This window comes from Podarcis bocagei (assembly GCF_964188305.1).
Source record: "Podarcis bocagei genome assembly, chromosome: 15".
Classification (NCBI taxonomy): domain Eukaryota; kingdom Metazoa; phylum Chordata; class Lepidosauria; order Squamata; family Lacertidae; genus Podarcis; species Podarcis bocagei.
The window spans coordinates 23,611,389-23,625,695 of NC_138141.1; the positions used below are offsets into that span (position 1 = coordinate 23,611,389).

Below are 14,307 nucleotides of genomic sequence, written 5' to 3' on the forward strand. Positions count from 1 at the left end.
GAGTTAATTAAGAAGGAAAGAGAAGCTGGCTAAAAACCTAGGCAGATGGAAGAGAAATTTAAGGAAATTAGTAATATTTAAATGAGGAAGCGAGATGGGAAAGGGGCCATTTAAACTAATAAATCTAGAGGGATTATCAAGCCACTAATGAACCCTCTGAGTTTTTGCAATCACATCCTGATGGGGGGTGGGAAGGGTGATAAAAAAAGCAGCATGGCTCGCATTATAGGACAGCGAGCAAAAGGAGCAGCTAAATCAAGTGTGTGTATGTGTCATAGTGTGGATGACTGTTGGAAAGTGAGACCATGTGTATATTTTAAATATATATGCTTAAAAGCAAGGATCTGAAACTAATAGAGAAAGTCATCAGGCATAAAAAGGGCACGAAGTCAATCCCTCCTGCATTGGGGAGTTTTCTGAAGGTCAGCTCTTTGGAGAGGTAAGTGAGCTAACTGCATTTAAAATGAAGGGTCAGAGCTGAACTTTCCTTGTCAAGCCCTTCCCTGCCTCCCACCGCTTCTCCTCTATGTACTTGATGGAAATTAGTTTTCTTCCCTGCACCAGTGTGGAATTGGGGAATGTCAGGCTGGAGAGATGCGAGGCTGACTGACTTCCATCAAGATCAGTGACTCATCCTGGCTTTAAATCCTACTAATTAGACAGTTCAGCAGAGAGAGAAACACAGCATGTGAAAACAGATAGGAAACTTTGGCGGAGTGTTGGGACACAGCTGAGCGATGGCTTTGCAGTCCATTGGTGCACTGATGCAGGGTACACAATCAGATTTGCCCTGCAAGGGCTGCTAGCTTGATGGTTATGCTGTGTCCCCACAGTCAGAGGCAGGAGGGGATGGTGGTGGTGTGCTTGGGTCCTACTTGCAAGTTTCCCATGGGCATCTGGTTGGCCAGCGTGAGAACAGTATCAGGGGAGGATTTGTGGCAGTGCAAGCAGTGTGGTCACACCGGGTGTGCTGCCAAGGAGGGCACCTTCTTAAAGTCCAGCAAAAACTTGCTCAGCTTTGGGAAGGAGGCGTGAGGGCTCTTACATGGTCCTAGAGTCCTCCTTCCTCCTTCCCAAAGCAGGGCTAGTGCTTACTGGGCTTTGGGAAGGAGGAGGGAGGGTAAAAACTAGGACTGCCAGAGTCTTGTGCCCCTTTCCCAAAGCCTGGCTTAAGCTGGCGCAATGAGAGCTGATGGGCAACATGTTACCAAGGTCCACCTTTGACAGGATGCTGAGCTAGATGGCTTCATCCAGCAGGCCTCTTCTTATGCAATAGGAGAACTGACACTTCACTTTACAGGGTGGTCCAACACACAGCCCGAGGACTACATGTGGCCCCCGGGACATTTTTTGGTGGCCTTTGGCAACATTTGAATCATTGCCCACACACCTCACAACCTTCATCAACTATCCCTGCCGTCCAACTGCCCCGCTTGTGGAGAATCCATGTTCAGAGGGGGGAAATATTTTACTTCACCTGCATTCAATGTACTGCCCTCCTGAAAGGGGGTTTATTTCTACTGTGGCTGCCATGGGATCTTTAAAGAGGAGCAACTGGAGAACCTACTGTATGGTGGCAGCAACATCAGCTAAGGATGAGGAAGGAAACATTTTTCCATCATCACCCTACCCTGTGCCTTCACCAGTCACCATTGCCTTTTAATTATCAATGTCATATATATTGTACTTTAATTTTTCTCATATGGTCTACCACTCTAGTGGCCTGTTGGAATAGGAAGATTTTAATTTTTGTGTGGTGATCTTTGCTCTGCAATGCCAATCTTCATGCCTAGTCTCCATCTGCAGAAATGCAGCGCTGATGGGCGGAGTCAGTTTGCACTCAGAAACTACTGAAACTCTGATAGCGCACTCCCACCCCATGTGCAATGATGGGTAGGAGGATCACAATTTCATGCAAGGCAAAAGAGAATCTGCTAACCACATTTCTCTGTCTGTTGCTCAGCTCTGCTTAGCGCTCTCTCTCATGGCTATTCCTCTCCCCATCCCCCACCCCAGGATTTGGGAGGGGGAGGAACAGCAGCCAGCAACTTACTTGGTGCTTTGGCACTTTGGAGTTTCCCAGCAACTACAAAACACAGTTGACATCTTTATAACCAGAAAATGCTGCTGAGCACTGCTTGGCACTGCTTGGCAACCAAAAAGCCCTTCCTTCTTATTCCTTCTTGTTTTCTCCTTCCTGGTTGTATGGTGTTCAAGTGAGAAATATTGTCCACATGAGACCCAAACATAGCAGAGCTGGAAACATGGGTGTAACCAAGGAGGGCAGGGGGGCAGCTGCCTCCCCTCATTCAATAATAAATGAATAGAAACACACAACAAATTGAGGTTCTGCCCCTCCTTAACAAAAGGCCTGCCCCATAACAAAAATTGTGGCTACGCCCATGGTTTGAAAGACCTAAGCCACATTCACACCATGCAAACAGTCATGGATTTCCCACAAAGAATCCTGGGAGCTGTAGTTTATTAAGGATGCTGAGAGTTGTTAGGAGACCCCTATTCCTTTCCCAGAGCTACAATTATCAGCGTTCCCTGGGGAGAGGGATTAATTGTTAAACCACTCTGTAAATTGTAGCTCTGTGGGAAGAATAAGGTCCTCCTTGATCCTTAACAAACTACATATCTCAGTATTCTTTGGAGGAAGCCGTGGCTCTTTAAAGTGGCATCACAGTGTGACTGACCCTGGAGAGATGCATAAACTCCAACCGTTTTCTCCCTTCTTCACGGGCGAACAGATAAACCTGAGACCTTCGCAATAAGGACAATGATGTGCTGTGGCACATTCTCTCCACCAGCAACCTAATTCTCGTGAGTTTCTCAAATGTTGGGGTTAAGAGGGAAAGGGTTTGAGAAGAAATGAGCATAGCTGCATAGTGTTTTCTTGGGCTGTCATGAGCATCAATGTTCACTTAGCTCAGGCATGGCCAGATGTGTCCCTCCAGATGTTTTGGGACTACAATTCCCATCTCTGACCACTGGTCCTGTTAGCTAGGAATGGTGAGAGGTGTAGTCCCAAAACATCTGGAGGGCCAAGTTTGCCTGACTTAGCTCTCCAAAAGTTCTACTCTTCACTATCTTGTCCATGCAGGTGGTTCAGCCTCCTAGACCTCTTTGTCACCTGTCATTTGCTTTCTCCAGTTCTTATTAGTTTAATATCCTCCCTTTTAAATATACATATCATCTATCCATCTTCAGACAGCTTCCTTTAAGTATATTTCCGCCTGTTACTCTGGATAGCCATTCCTTTCAATTATAGATCTTTTCTCTGAGAAGGTGCTTCAGTAACGAACCCTGTGTTGTAGCCTGAACTCCCAGTCTATTTCTCATAGTCTTTGGACCAGGTTCTTGAAGCTTACTGCAGATCACAGCTGTAGGGCTGAGTCCCACCACAATATTTGTTGTGTTGCCTGCTGGAACTTGACTACAGGATTCTGCCTCCAAAAGGGCACTGATAACTTAAATTGGTATATTAGCAAGTCTTTATAACAGGGCTGTTAACACCAGCCTGCAGCAGGCTTTGCACTAGATCAACCTTCCACAGCCTGATGCTTTCTGGAAACTTTGGACTACAGTTCCCATCATCCTTGACAATTGGCCATGCTGGTTGGGGTTGATGGAGTTGGAGTCTGAAACAAGTGGAGTGTCCCAAATCGGGGAAGGCTGATTTCAAGATGTTTGAAATCTGGAGGTGGTTGTGTTTAAGGGGACAGTGGAAGGTTGCCAAGTCTCTTGTGTTTGGCCCTGAGATTCAGGTGTCAAGGTCTTTTCTAACAGCCTGGGATTTAAATGTGCTGTTACCAGCTAGTCTCAAGTTGCTACACTTGAATTTGGGGCTTGGGAATGCAACAGTAGTGGTTTTTTAAAAAGACATTTATTTCAAGCTCGTATATCAGGATATCCAGTGATAATGAATGCTGGAAAATTCAAGACAGATAAAACATGTCTCCATGCAGTGCAGAGTGAAACTGTGGAACTCACTCCCACAGGAGGCAGTGAGGCTGGAGCAACGATTCCCAGGGATGAGGGACCGATTGTTAAATTCTGGGAACTGTAACTCCATGAGGGGAATATGGGTCTCCTAGCAGTTCTCAGCACCCTTAACAGACTACAGCTCCAGGAATTATTTGTGCAGAAGCCATGACTGTTTAAAGCAGGCATAGGCAACCTCGGCCCTCCAGATGTTTTGGGACTACAACTCCCATGATCCCTAGCTAACAGGACCAGTGGTCAGGGATGATGGGAATTGTAATCCCAAAGCATCTGGAGGGCCAAGGTTGCCTGTGCCTGGTTTAAAGTGATATCATAGTACTTTTAACATATGATGGGAATGTGGCCACAGAAAAATTCTGCTCATCACCTGCATCTTTCCAACTGGAGATGCTGGGGATTGAACCCAGGATCTTCTTCATGCAAACCATGTGCTCTGCCGTTGACCCACGGTCTCTCCAACAGCTTAAGTTCTGTGGGACATTCTCCCCAAGGAAATGCATGTAGCACTGTTGCCTTAAGGCATTAATAGCAGGCAATGCACTATAGCTGTTAGTTAATACATCTAACTAAAAGTTTTAATTAAAACAATTTGTTCAGCTGGGGGAAAAAACCCTGACTGGAAATCCATTAGAATAAAATAAATTGTAACCACGTTGTTGCTTGATTTATAATGATAATAATATAATACTAAGGAGACAATTTGCAGATAGAGAATTACAGGCAGTCTGCTGTGGGTTTCAAGGAAATGAATATCTATTTTTCCCCACCAAGCCTTGAGATGTCTGAAACCATGAGAACAGAAAAATGTTGGATGCTTGCAATGAACACATTCTATTGTAGTTCATTATCTCCTTGAATTTTTGTGATGTTTGTTCCTCTCTTTTTAAAAAATTGTTCCAAGACTTGGCTTAGAACATTTCAAAATATGTCTGAGGGAGTGTTGCAAATAAGCGATTACATTTTTATTTTCTTTTTGGAAGGAATATGTGCCTTTGTTTTTAAGGGGTGTGAGTAACACTTAGAGCCAGGCAATTTGTTTAGCTGCTTCACAGGTATCAACTGGTGATGGTATTGTGTGAAGGTAATGGTATTAGAAGGGGACGCGGGTGGCACTGTGGGTTAAACCACAGAGCCTAGGACTTGCCAATCAGAAGGTCGGCGGTTCGAATCCCGGCAACGGGGTGAGCTCCTGTTGCTCGGTCCCTGCTCCTGCCAACCTAGCAGTTCGAAAACACATCAAAGTGCAAGTAGATAAATAGGTACCACTCCTGCGGGAAGGTAAACAGCGTTTCCGTGCGTTGCTCTGGTTCGCCAGAAGCGGCTTAGTCATTCTAGCCACATGACCCGGAAGCTGTACGCCAGCTCTCTCGGCCAATAAAGCGAGATGAGCGCCGCAACCCAAGAGTCAGCCACGACTGGACCTAATGGTCAGTGGTCCCTTTACCTTAATGGTATTAGAATCTATAGACAAAGATGCTCAATATGTCTGGATTTCCATGGGGGAAGGAAAAATGTCACTTGTATCTTTGGAGGCCAGAAAATGATCTCGTAAGGAATGTAAAAGGTTAGAGTAATGAAGGGTTGACTTTTTTGTGTGAATGTGCCACCCATATTAATCACAACACAGAGATCTTCCTCATCCTTGAAAGTGAAATCAAACATGATGCTTTTCAATGGAGCAAGTTCTCATGTTTAGCCTTAGGCTACTGAGTGATGTGAGATCGAGCAGTATACCTGCTTGTGTGAATCAAGTCATAGGCTTTATCTGGAGCTGTAATGGGAGTGTAATTATCTTGAAATCAACCACATACTTCTTAAGCTGGGGTGGGGGGGGGGGAATTCTGTGAAATTTAAGGTGGGTCATGTTGAGCTGGACTTTGTCAATATTTGTATAGAGTAATCCTTTGTGGCCTTAAAATCTATTAATCGATTAGGAGAGTTCTTCCATAATTCCTTTAAGTTCAGAAGATCAGCATTGAGAGGATAACAGTGATTTTCCAAGGATTACAGACTTGGGATGAGTTTGGAATAAAAATTTGATTTTGGAAGCTTATAGTTTCTGAAACTTCGGGGTTTGGGGTGACATCTGGCAAAAACTCAGCTATCCAAGTCATGAGAATAACTGGATTTGAAATACTTGTTCTGTTTATGAAACCTAATTGTGAGTGAGTAATCTTTCAGCAGCTCAAAATTGAACTGTAACCCATTGGCCAGATGACATCCTTTTTGAAGGGGAAATTGATTTCTGTATGTGGTTTATTATGCAATTATTGACACAGTCAATATATTATGACTATACCACACACACTCTTTCTCTTTAACACCATAAAACACTTAGGGTAATCTTGTACAGTTTAGTGAATAAATGAAAGTGTTTTCCAGGCAGCTTAAGAATGATAAATTGACTTAGCAGCTTAACATTTACAGACCCTGAAGGCCACTGGATTTGCAGATAGAGGCTTTTAACTCCCAATGGGATATGAGAGGAGGGTTCCATGACTCAACTCTCTCTTCCTTTAAGATACTGAAACAGATGATGAAGAAATGATGCTTTATAAGTCCAGAGTAACTCAATGCTTGGAATTAACTAGTTCAGTTAAATGAAAGTAGTTGCCATAATTTCCAGGAGAATGGAAGGTGAAGTTCATTTGCGGGTAGAACTTCAAATAATTTATAGTTCATCTTCATAGTCATTCCCTCCCTCAGCAAGACGCCTGAACTCTTAGCTTTCATTAAAAAAAAAGTAAATCAAATGAACATCTATGAAAGAGTTAGAAAACAAATTTAGAACTCTGGAGGCAGTGTTCTAAAGCTTGATTTAGCAGATATGGAAGCACTGCTGTAGTTTAATCACTGTGGCTAAGTAATAATGTGGGATAATGGCAACTGAACTACAGTGGTACCTTGGGTTAAGAACTTAATTCGTTCTGGAGGTCCATTCTTAACCTGAAACTGCTCTTAACCCGAGGTACCACTTTAGCTAATGGGGCCTCCCGCCACCGCGCGATTTCTGCTCTCATCCTGAAGCAAAGTTCTTAACCTGAGGTACTATTTCTGGGTTAGTGGAGCCTGTAACCTGAAGTGTCTGTAACCTGAAGCGTCCGTAACCCGAGGTACCACTGTAGTTGTTTTGTAAAAGGATAAATGGGAATCAATTCCTTTAAAAAATAAACTTTTGGAGTACTAGATTAACTTGGTGGTGTAAGGCAGCATCTGTTTGCACCTTCTTTCTCCACTTCCTGATCAGTCCCCAAATCAGATTATAAGACTCTCCTATATTAGCACCAGCTGCATTTAGAGAACAGTTGGAATGCTCTTAATCAGCAGCAGATCTAGAAATCCAATAAGGCTGTTGAAATAATAGAAGAAAGTAAGTGTGTGTGTGTGTGTGTGTGTGTGTGTGTGTGTGTGTGTGTGTGTGTAAAGATGAGAGAGAAAGAAGTTGACCTCACAAAAAACCAAAATGAGTAAAATCTTGGCACACTCGCTCTCAGTGCTTCTTGGCTTTGTAGGTGATCTGGGCTATTAAAACCATGATAAGAATCTCACAAAGGAGAGGAGCGTTTGCTACCAGGAGGTGATGTGGGTCATTTTGCCAGTGGAATTGATAGGAATGAAAAAGGGGCTTTCTTGCTAATGCACATATGCTAACAAAGGAAAGTTGACCTTTCCTGGCATTCAGAAGACAATTGCTAATGAAAGCCCACCCACCCACCTCCAATTTGAGAATACAGGTAAAGGTAAAGGGACCCCTGACCATTAGGTCCAGTTGTGGCCAACTCTGGGGTTGTGGCGTTCATCTCACTTAATTGGCCAAGGGAGCCGGCATACAGCTTCCGGGTCATGTGGCCAGCATGACTAAGCCACTTCTGGCGAACTAGAACAGCGCACGGAAATGCCGTTTACCTTCCCGCCGGAGCGGTACCTATTTATCTACTTGCACTTTGACGTGCTTTTGAACTGCTAGGTTGGCAGGAGAGAATACAAGTAAATTCCACTAAAGAGCATTTGCTCATGGTTTGGGACATGGCAATCTGCATAAGCCTCCGCTTGCCTAGCTTTTTTCCTCCAAGGGTCCTGCAGTCAATTCCCGGATGTGAACCACATCTGGCTGGAACCAGTGAAAACTCAGCATGGTTCAGGAACAGGCCCTTCGCCGCTGTACATGTTCCACATCCTAGCTCTGAGCGATAAGCTGCAATTCTTCACTTGTATATGTTAAAAGAGTGTCAGACACATCTCTCGCCGATTGCTGAGTCATAACATGCTGTGGGCGATGGCACTGCACTCCAAACACAACTGCCGAAGCCACGTCTTGCCAAGTTGCTCCACGCTGCCTTGATTAGGGAAGACTCTCTCCTCGAGTCAAAGGTTCAGGTCACTCGGAGGAGTTGTCCTGATGCTGTAAAATTTGAATGTGTTAGGTCAGCCACCCCACAGATAACAGCAGTCACTGGAGAGAGACTTTTGGCCTGTAATATTGCCGGCATGCTGTCTCCCAGGGAACGCGGTTCTGTTCTATTATTTAATAATGCCAGGCTAGCACTTTGGAAATAGCCACTGCCATATCAACACACACACACACACACACACACACACACACACACACAGTGGTTTTTATTTAATGCGCATCCTTACTGCTTGCTTGAAGCTTGGATTGTGAAAGTTAAGATTCATCCTTCTGGCTCCGCATTGCAAGGATGGCATTTTCTTTCTGTTATAGACACCTGAGGCTTGATAGTGTTTGAGGGTTTGAGTTATCCCTGATATTGAATTGAGCTCCATTTTTCCAGAAAAGCTGGATATTTTGAAGGTTGCGTTTTAAAATCAACAGTGTCTATTGTAACATTGTTGTTTGTTTATTAAGCTTTCTTGAAAATATAAATTAAAAACAAAGCATTAAAAATAGAGGCAAATTTTGAGTATTAATATAACAGGCTCAAGACAGCTCCATAACTATATACACTGATGATCTTAACTCTTTCTCCTTTAAATTTTCTTTACAGGGTTTTTCTTTATATATTCAAACATTTGTTGTGGTTGCTTTTATACATAATGCACGTCACCAACTACCTTTTTTCAGCTAAATGACCTAGCAGTTTGAAAAAAATTCATATTTACCAAAGCCAGAGCTCTGATCCAGGATCCTATGGCCTTCAACAGATCGAGAGCATTTGAAGAATAGTCAGATAGGCAGCAAGGCTAGGAGGAGGGGAGAGTGAGACAGTGCTCTGAATACTTTTTGTATTTCTGAGGAACCAGGGAGATGGAATTTTCCACATTTTACATCCATTTCATTACTTATGTAAGCAAGCCTGTGCTGGAGATGGGTGGGTCATTAAGGAAAATTCAGGAGGCCAGACGAGGCCTAAGGCCAGTCGTTTGCCACCCCTGCTGTAGAATACCTGGTCTGGCCTCCTTTTCCTTCAGCAAAACTGTTGCCACACACACTTTTGCATACGAAATCTCCTCTGGCTCCAACCCTCATTAGCCATCTGCCCTTTGTTTCACAGGTTGACAATGTACTCCGTGGAAATGGATAACCTGTCACAGAGACAGGAGGATAATATCATTCAAATGAATCAATAGTGCACAGGCAATTTTTGTGTCGCCTAATGATAATGTGATTGTGTCCAAAACACGGTTTAATCCCATGTCTCATCTTGTTCTCCCTGGAGCTTCCTGCACCAGAGAAATCAGACTTTTACTCTACTTTTCCTGAGGCCACAAAGATCTGTGGAATCAGCTAAAACGGTTACAGGAATAGTGGGGGGGGGGGAGAGAGAGAGAATATTATAATAATGCATTGTATTTCTGATTATGTGGGCAAAATTAATATCCAGAACTCAGGGTACAAATTTCCTTCATGGCTGCAATTGCTCAGCTAAACGGAGGGCCTGATGCCTTCTCACTTGTGGGGAGCAGGGGTCGGCTTCCCCAAGATAACAGACCCTATTTTCCAGGGACAGTTCCCAATCTACAGAAGCTGTCCCAGTTTCTGGTTTGATCCTGGAATGTCCCACTTTTCTTTAGGACATCCCTATTTTTATAGAAGAAATGTTGGAGGGTATGGAGTTATGCGATCCCGAAGCCAATGAGATATGTAACTATAGAACTTTTAGATGACATCTGAAGGCAGCCCTGTATAGGGAAGTTTTTTAATGATTAATGTTTTATTAAGTTTTTATATATTATTATTATTATTATTATTAATAATATTTATTACCTATACCCCACCCATCTGGCTGGGTCTCCCCAACCACTCTGGGCGGCTTCCAACAGGAGATTAAAAATACATTGAAACATCAGTCTTTAAAAGCTTCCCTAAACAGGGCTGCCTTCAGATGTCTTCTAAACGTCAGAAAGTTGTTAATTTCTTCGACATATGATGGGAGGGCATTCCACAGGGCGGGTGCCGCTACCAAGAAGGCCCTCTGCCTGGTTCCCTGGAACTTTGCTTCCTGCAGTGAGGGAACCACCAGAAGGCCCTTGGTGCTGGACCTCAGTGTCCGGGCAGAACGATGGGGGTGGAGACTCTCCTTCAGGTATACTTCAGTATATATGTTGGAAGCCACCCAAATTGGCTCAGGCAGCCTAGTCAGATGGAAGGGTATTATTATTATTATTATTATTATTATTATTATTATTATTATTGAATAGAACATCCCTATTTGCATCGGAGAAATATTGGACGGTATAAGTTGAATGAGCTCAAGGGAAGGAACCTTCCCAGTTTTCCTGTACAATTTTGGAGTTCTCTTCTACATAAGAGATGCATGCCCATCACTTCCTCCCATCAGTGAGGCAAGATGAAGCAACTTGCCTCGAGTGACAGATCTGCCTCCCGCCCCTGCTGTTGTGCCTCTGCTAGCCCTGCTGGAGTTTAGTCCACACTGTCACCATCACAATGCCACTGCCATGGCCTGAGTTTGCCTGCAGTGGGGGAGCAAGTTACTTTACCCAGGGAACACCTACTGAAAGCGGCAGCAGTAACCCTTGCACTCTGCCTAGAATCCTTCATCCCATACTTTTGACTCCCTCTGCTCCACAGGCAGACCAGCACACAAACGGGCTGCTGGAAGGGACGGCGGGAGAGTATACCACTGAACAGTCCCGAATTAAGGGAGCTGGATATGTTTAGTCTGGAGAAGAGGAGACTGAGTTGTGATATAATAGTCACCTTCAGATATCTGAAGGGTTGTCATGTGGATCATGAAGGAAGTATTTTTTCCCCTGCTGCTCCAGAGGGTAGCACCCGAGCCAATAGATACAAATGGCAAGAAAGGAGATTTTGACAAAACCTTAGGAAGAATTTTCTGACCTAAAGAGCTATTTAACCATGGAATGGACTACCTCAGAAGGTGATGGACTCTCCTTCACTGGGCGTTTTTAAACAGTGGTTGGATGAACATCTGTCAGGGAGTCTTGCAAATGCAAGGGGTTGGACCCTTGAAGTCCCCTCCAACTCTGCAAGTCTATTATTCTATGTTTTTTAAAGCTGATTAAGTCACATTTTGGCACAAACTCCTTGGAACCTTTTCAGTTCCTTAGATTCCTTCATTTCACTTCCCCTTATGGACTACTGAAGAACATACTGCTCTTTTCACACTTCCTAATTCTGCATTCTCTCTCTGTTTTGGTTCTTTGATTTCCTTTAGGAGTTTTCGCTCCAGAGGCTAGAGAGCCATCTGGATGATCGAGTGAACATCATGGCCTTTTCCATTTTCAACCAGTCCCATGCTTTCTTCCCAGAGTTTGCAGAGAGCCTCAACCAGTCGTGGCTGGAAAACTGTGATCACATTCCTTTTACTGGGCCAGCAGTAAGTAAAACAGATTTACATCAATTGGTCCTCAACCCACAGTGTAATTAGGGCTTGTTGGGAGAGAAGATGAAGATAGCATGAAGAGGGGACCACAATGGTGATTTGTTGAGGGTATAGAACCGTATGTATCTCTCGCTCATTGCTCCTTGTTGGTCATGTTCCAACAATCTAGAGGAACATAAAAAAGGTATCACAAGATCTTATAATTCTATGGCATTCTCAAAACAGGTTGAAGGGTTATGAAGAGCAAGGTCTTTTCTGTGATAGCAATCCGTTGATGTGATTAAGAGTTCTCCGTTCTGGAGAACTTTGGAGAATTCTTTTGTGCTACCTACCTGCTTCTTTCATGGCTTCTCAATGCCTTCATGCCATGTTGTAGGCATCATGAGGACATCAGATCAGCCACTCTAGCAAACAAGATGGGGGACCAGATGGACATTTGGTCTGATCCAACAGGGCTATGGCGTTTCAAACTCATTTGCTTTGTTTACGTGAGTCTTGGGAAGGGCCTTGATCAATGATCATCTAAATTTAAATGAACCTTTACCCTAGGCAAACTCAGCCCTCCAGATGTTTTGGGACTACAACTCCCATCATCCCTAGCTAACAGCATCAGTGGTCAGGGATGATGGGAGTTGTGGTCCCAAAACATCTGGAGGGCCGAGTTTGCCTATGCCTGCTTTACCCTGTCTTGTTCTCAGTAAAGACTAGTTTACATGTTATCACCTATTTATAGCAACATGTTACTATGTGATAACCAGCTCAAGATATCTCTGCATGTGCAAAATTCATTTTCTTCACAAATGAGTCATTGTAACTAGGAATATGTGTCCCATTTAAGGTTGCATTCTCCTCCTCTCAAACTCCCTGCTTATGGGTATTAATTATAATCAGAATATCATCTCCTAAATCCATTCCAACCTTTCAATGCATCCTAGAGAGAATGTTTGCTAGAATACCATTCCCAATATTGCCACAAACACAGTGCTGAATCAGGCTAGTGGCCCATCTAATCCAGCATCATTTGTCTAGAAATGATCCTCTTCCTTTTAGGAGATCTTCACAAAGGGTACAGAAACTACTAGGGTCCTTCCTCCTATGCAGCAGAACTGCAAATGTTCACATGTAAATAGACAGCTGCTACAAGATACCCAATGCTCTATCTTCCGTCTTCACGTAAAAGGTCAAAGTGACCTTAAAGAAGGAAACTAGGCTCTCTGTTTTGATTGCATCACCCATCCTCTGCCCTACAATACCGGGGATGGTTGACATCTAGCAGATGCTGAAGCTTGCTACAAACTACTGCTTGCTTATATTTGAATCTGCTGTTTATTCAGCTGTGAGCTTACAGGCTTACATACGCGCTCTCTCTCTCTCTCTCTCTCTCTCTCTCTCTCTCTCTCACACACACACACACACACACACACACAGCCTCCCTCGCTGTCCACCCTTCCTCCAGTCCAGGGAGATGCTGCAGCTAATTCATTGCCCAGTCTTACTTTATACCTGATGTGATCCCTCCATTGCTAACTGGCCCAGGTGATAGCTGAGATGCATTATGGATAATGCTTCCTAATAAAGCAGGAAATGTTAATGGTGGGCAGAAACAAAAACTGAATTCACCCTTGGCCCGCATTTACGGTGCTTTTATATTTTGCTTTTGTTTTGAGTTCTTATTCTACTGTGTAGTATTCACCTGCGTGAAACTCGTTGAAAATAATGCTCAGACCTTCTCTCCCATTTGGTAGCTTTCCCTCAAAGAGACTCAAGACCCCGTGTTGCATGGCAACGTGTGCATTACAGGGTACCGACACCATTTTTAGGAGCAAAGTAGCTTTGGGGAGGCATTTAGCGCAGTGAAGAAGTGTTGGGAGGGGAAGGGGTGCAAGAACCTTTCCCACAAGCTAGTTCCCATCTCCAGATTGCCTCCCAGCTGCTTCTCTCCACCAGATGCATAAGTGTCCTCAGATACACATCTGAAATCCGGAGTGGTGGGTGGGGAGAGCTTGGGGCAGGGGAAGACTAATACCTGTTGGAAAAAGGATTAAATGCCATCTCCCATGGTCTCACACTTGCTCTCCTGTTGCAAGTTGCTGGCCTTGGCCAATGTAACACAGGATTCTGCAACCTGTCACCCTCCAGATCTACAGCCCCCATTTATTATCCCTGACCATTGACCAAAACATCTGGAGGGCATGAAGCTGAGAAAGGCTGGTGTGACATGTAGAAACCAGCTTTTGATTTGTCCTGAAGGAACTCTAGTTTTGGTGCTGTTGGGAGATCTCCTTCCCTTGCAAATCAATCCTCTGATGAAGCCATGACGGTCAAACTAGTTTAGATTTGTCGGGAAGAGGCATTCTGTATGGCATGGAGTGGTGGCCACTTCTCTCCGGTAAATTGCTCCTGCTTCTTTCCCTTTCGTTGCTAAAAGAAGCGTTGCACTGCTGCTCAGTGGTCCTTCTTGCACACCAGCCCG

General features: G+C 44.1%; 1 protein-coding gene across 4 annotated transcripts in view; it reads left to right on the top strand.

The window, feature by feature from the left end:
• GRIK4 (glutamate ionotropic receptor kainate type subunit 4) overlaps positions 1 to 14,307 on the top strand; it is a 498,627-nt gene that overhangs the window by 384,740 nt on the left and 99,580 nt on the right. For all 4 annotated transcript variants that reach the window (XM_081172490.1, XM_081172492.1, XM_081172493.1 and 1 more), the window contains exon 8: positions 11,667 to 11,828. In XM_081172490.1, coding sequence (XP_081028616.1) covers positions 11,667 to 11,828 — 162 coding nt within the window. The remainder of the gene's footprint in view (positions 1 to 11,666; positions 11,829 to 14,307) is intronic.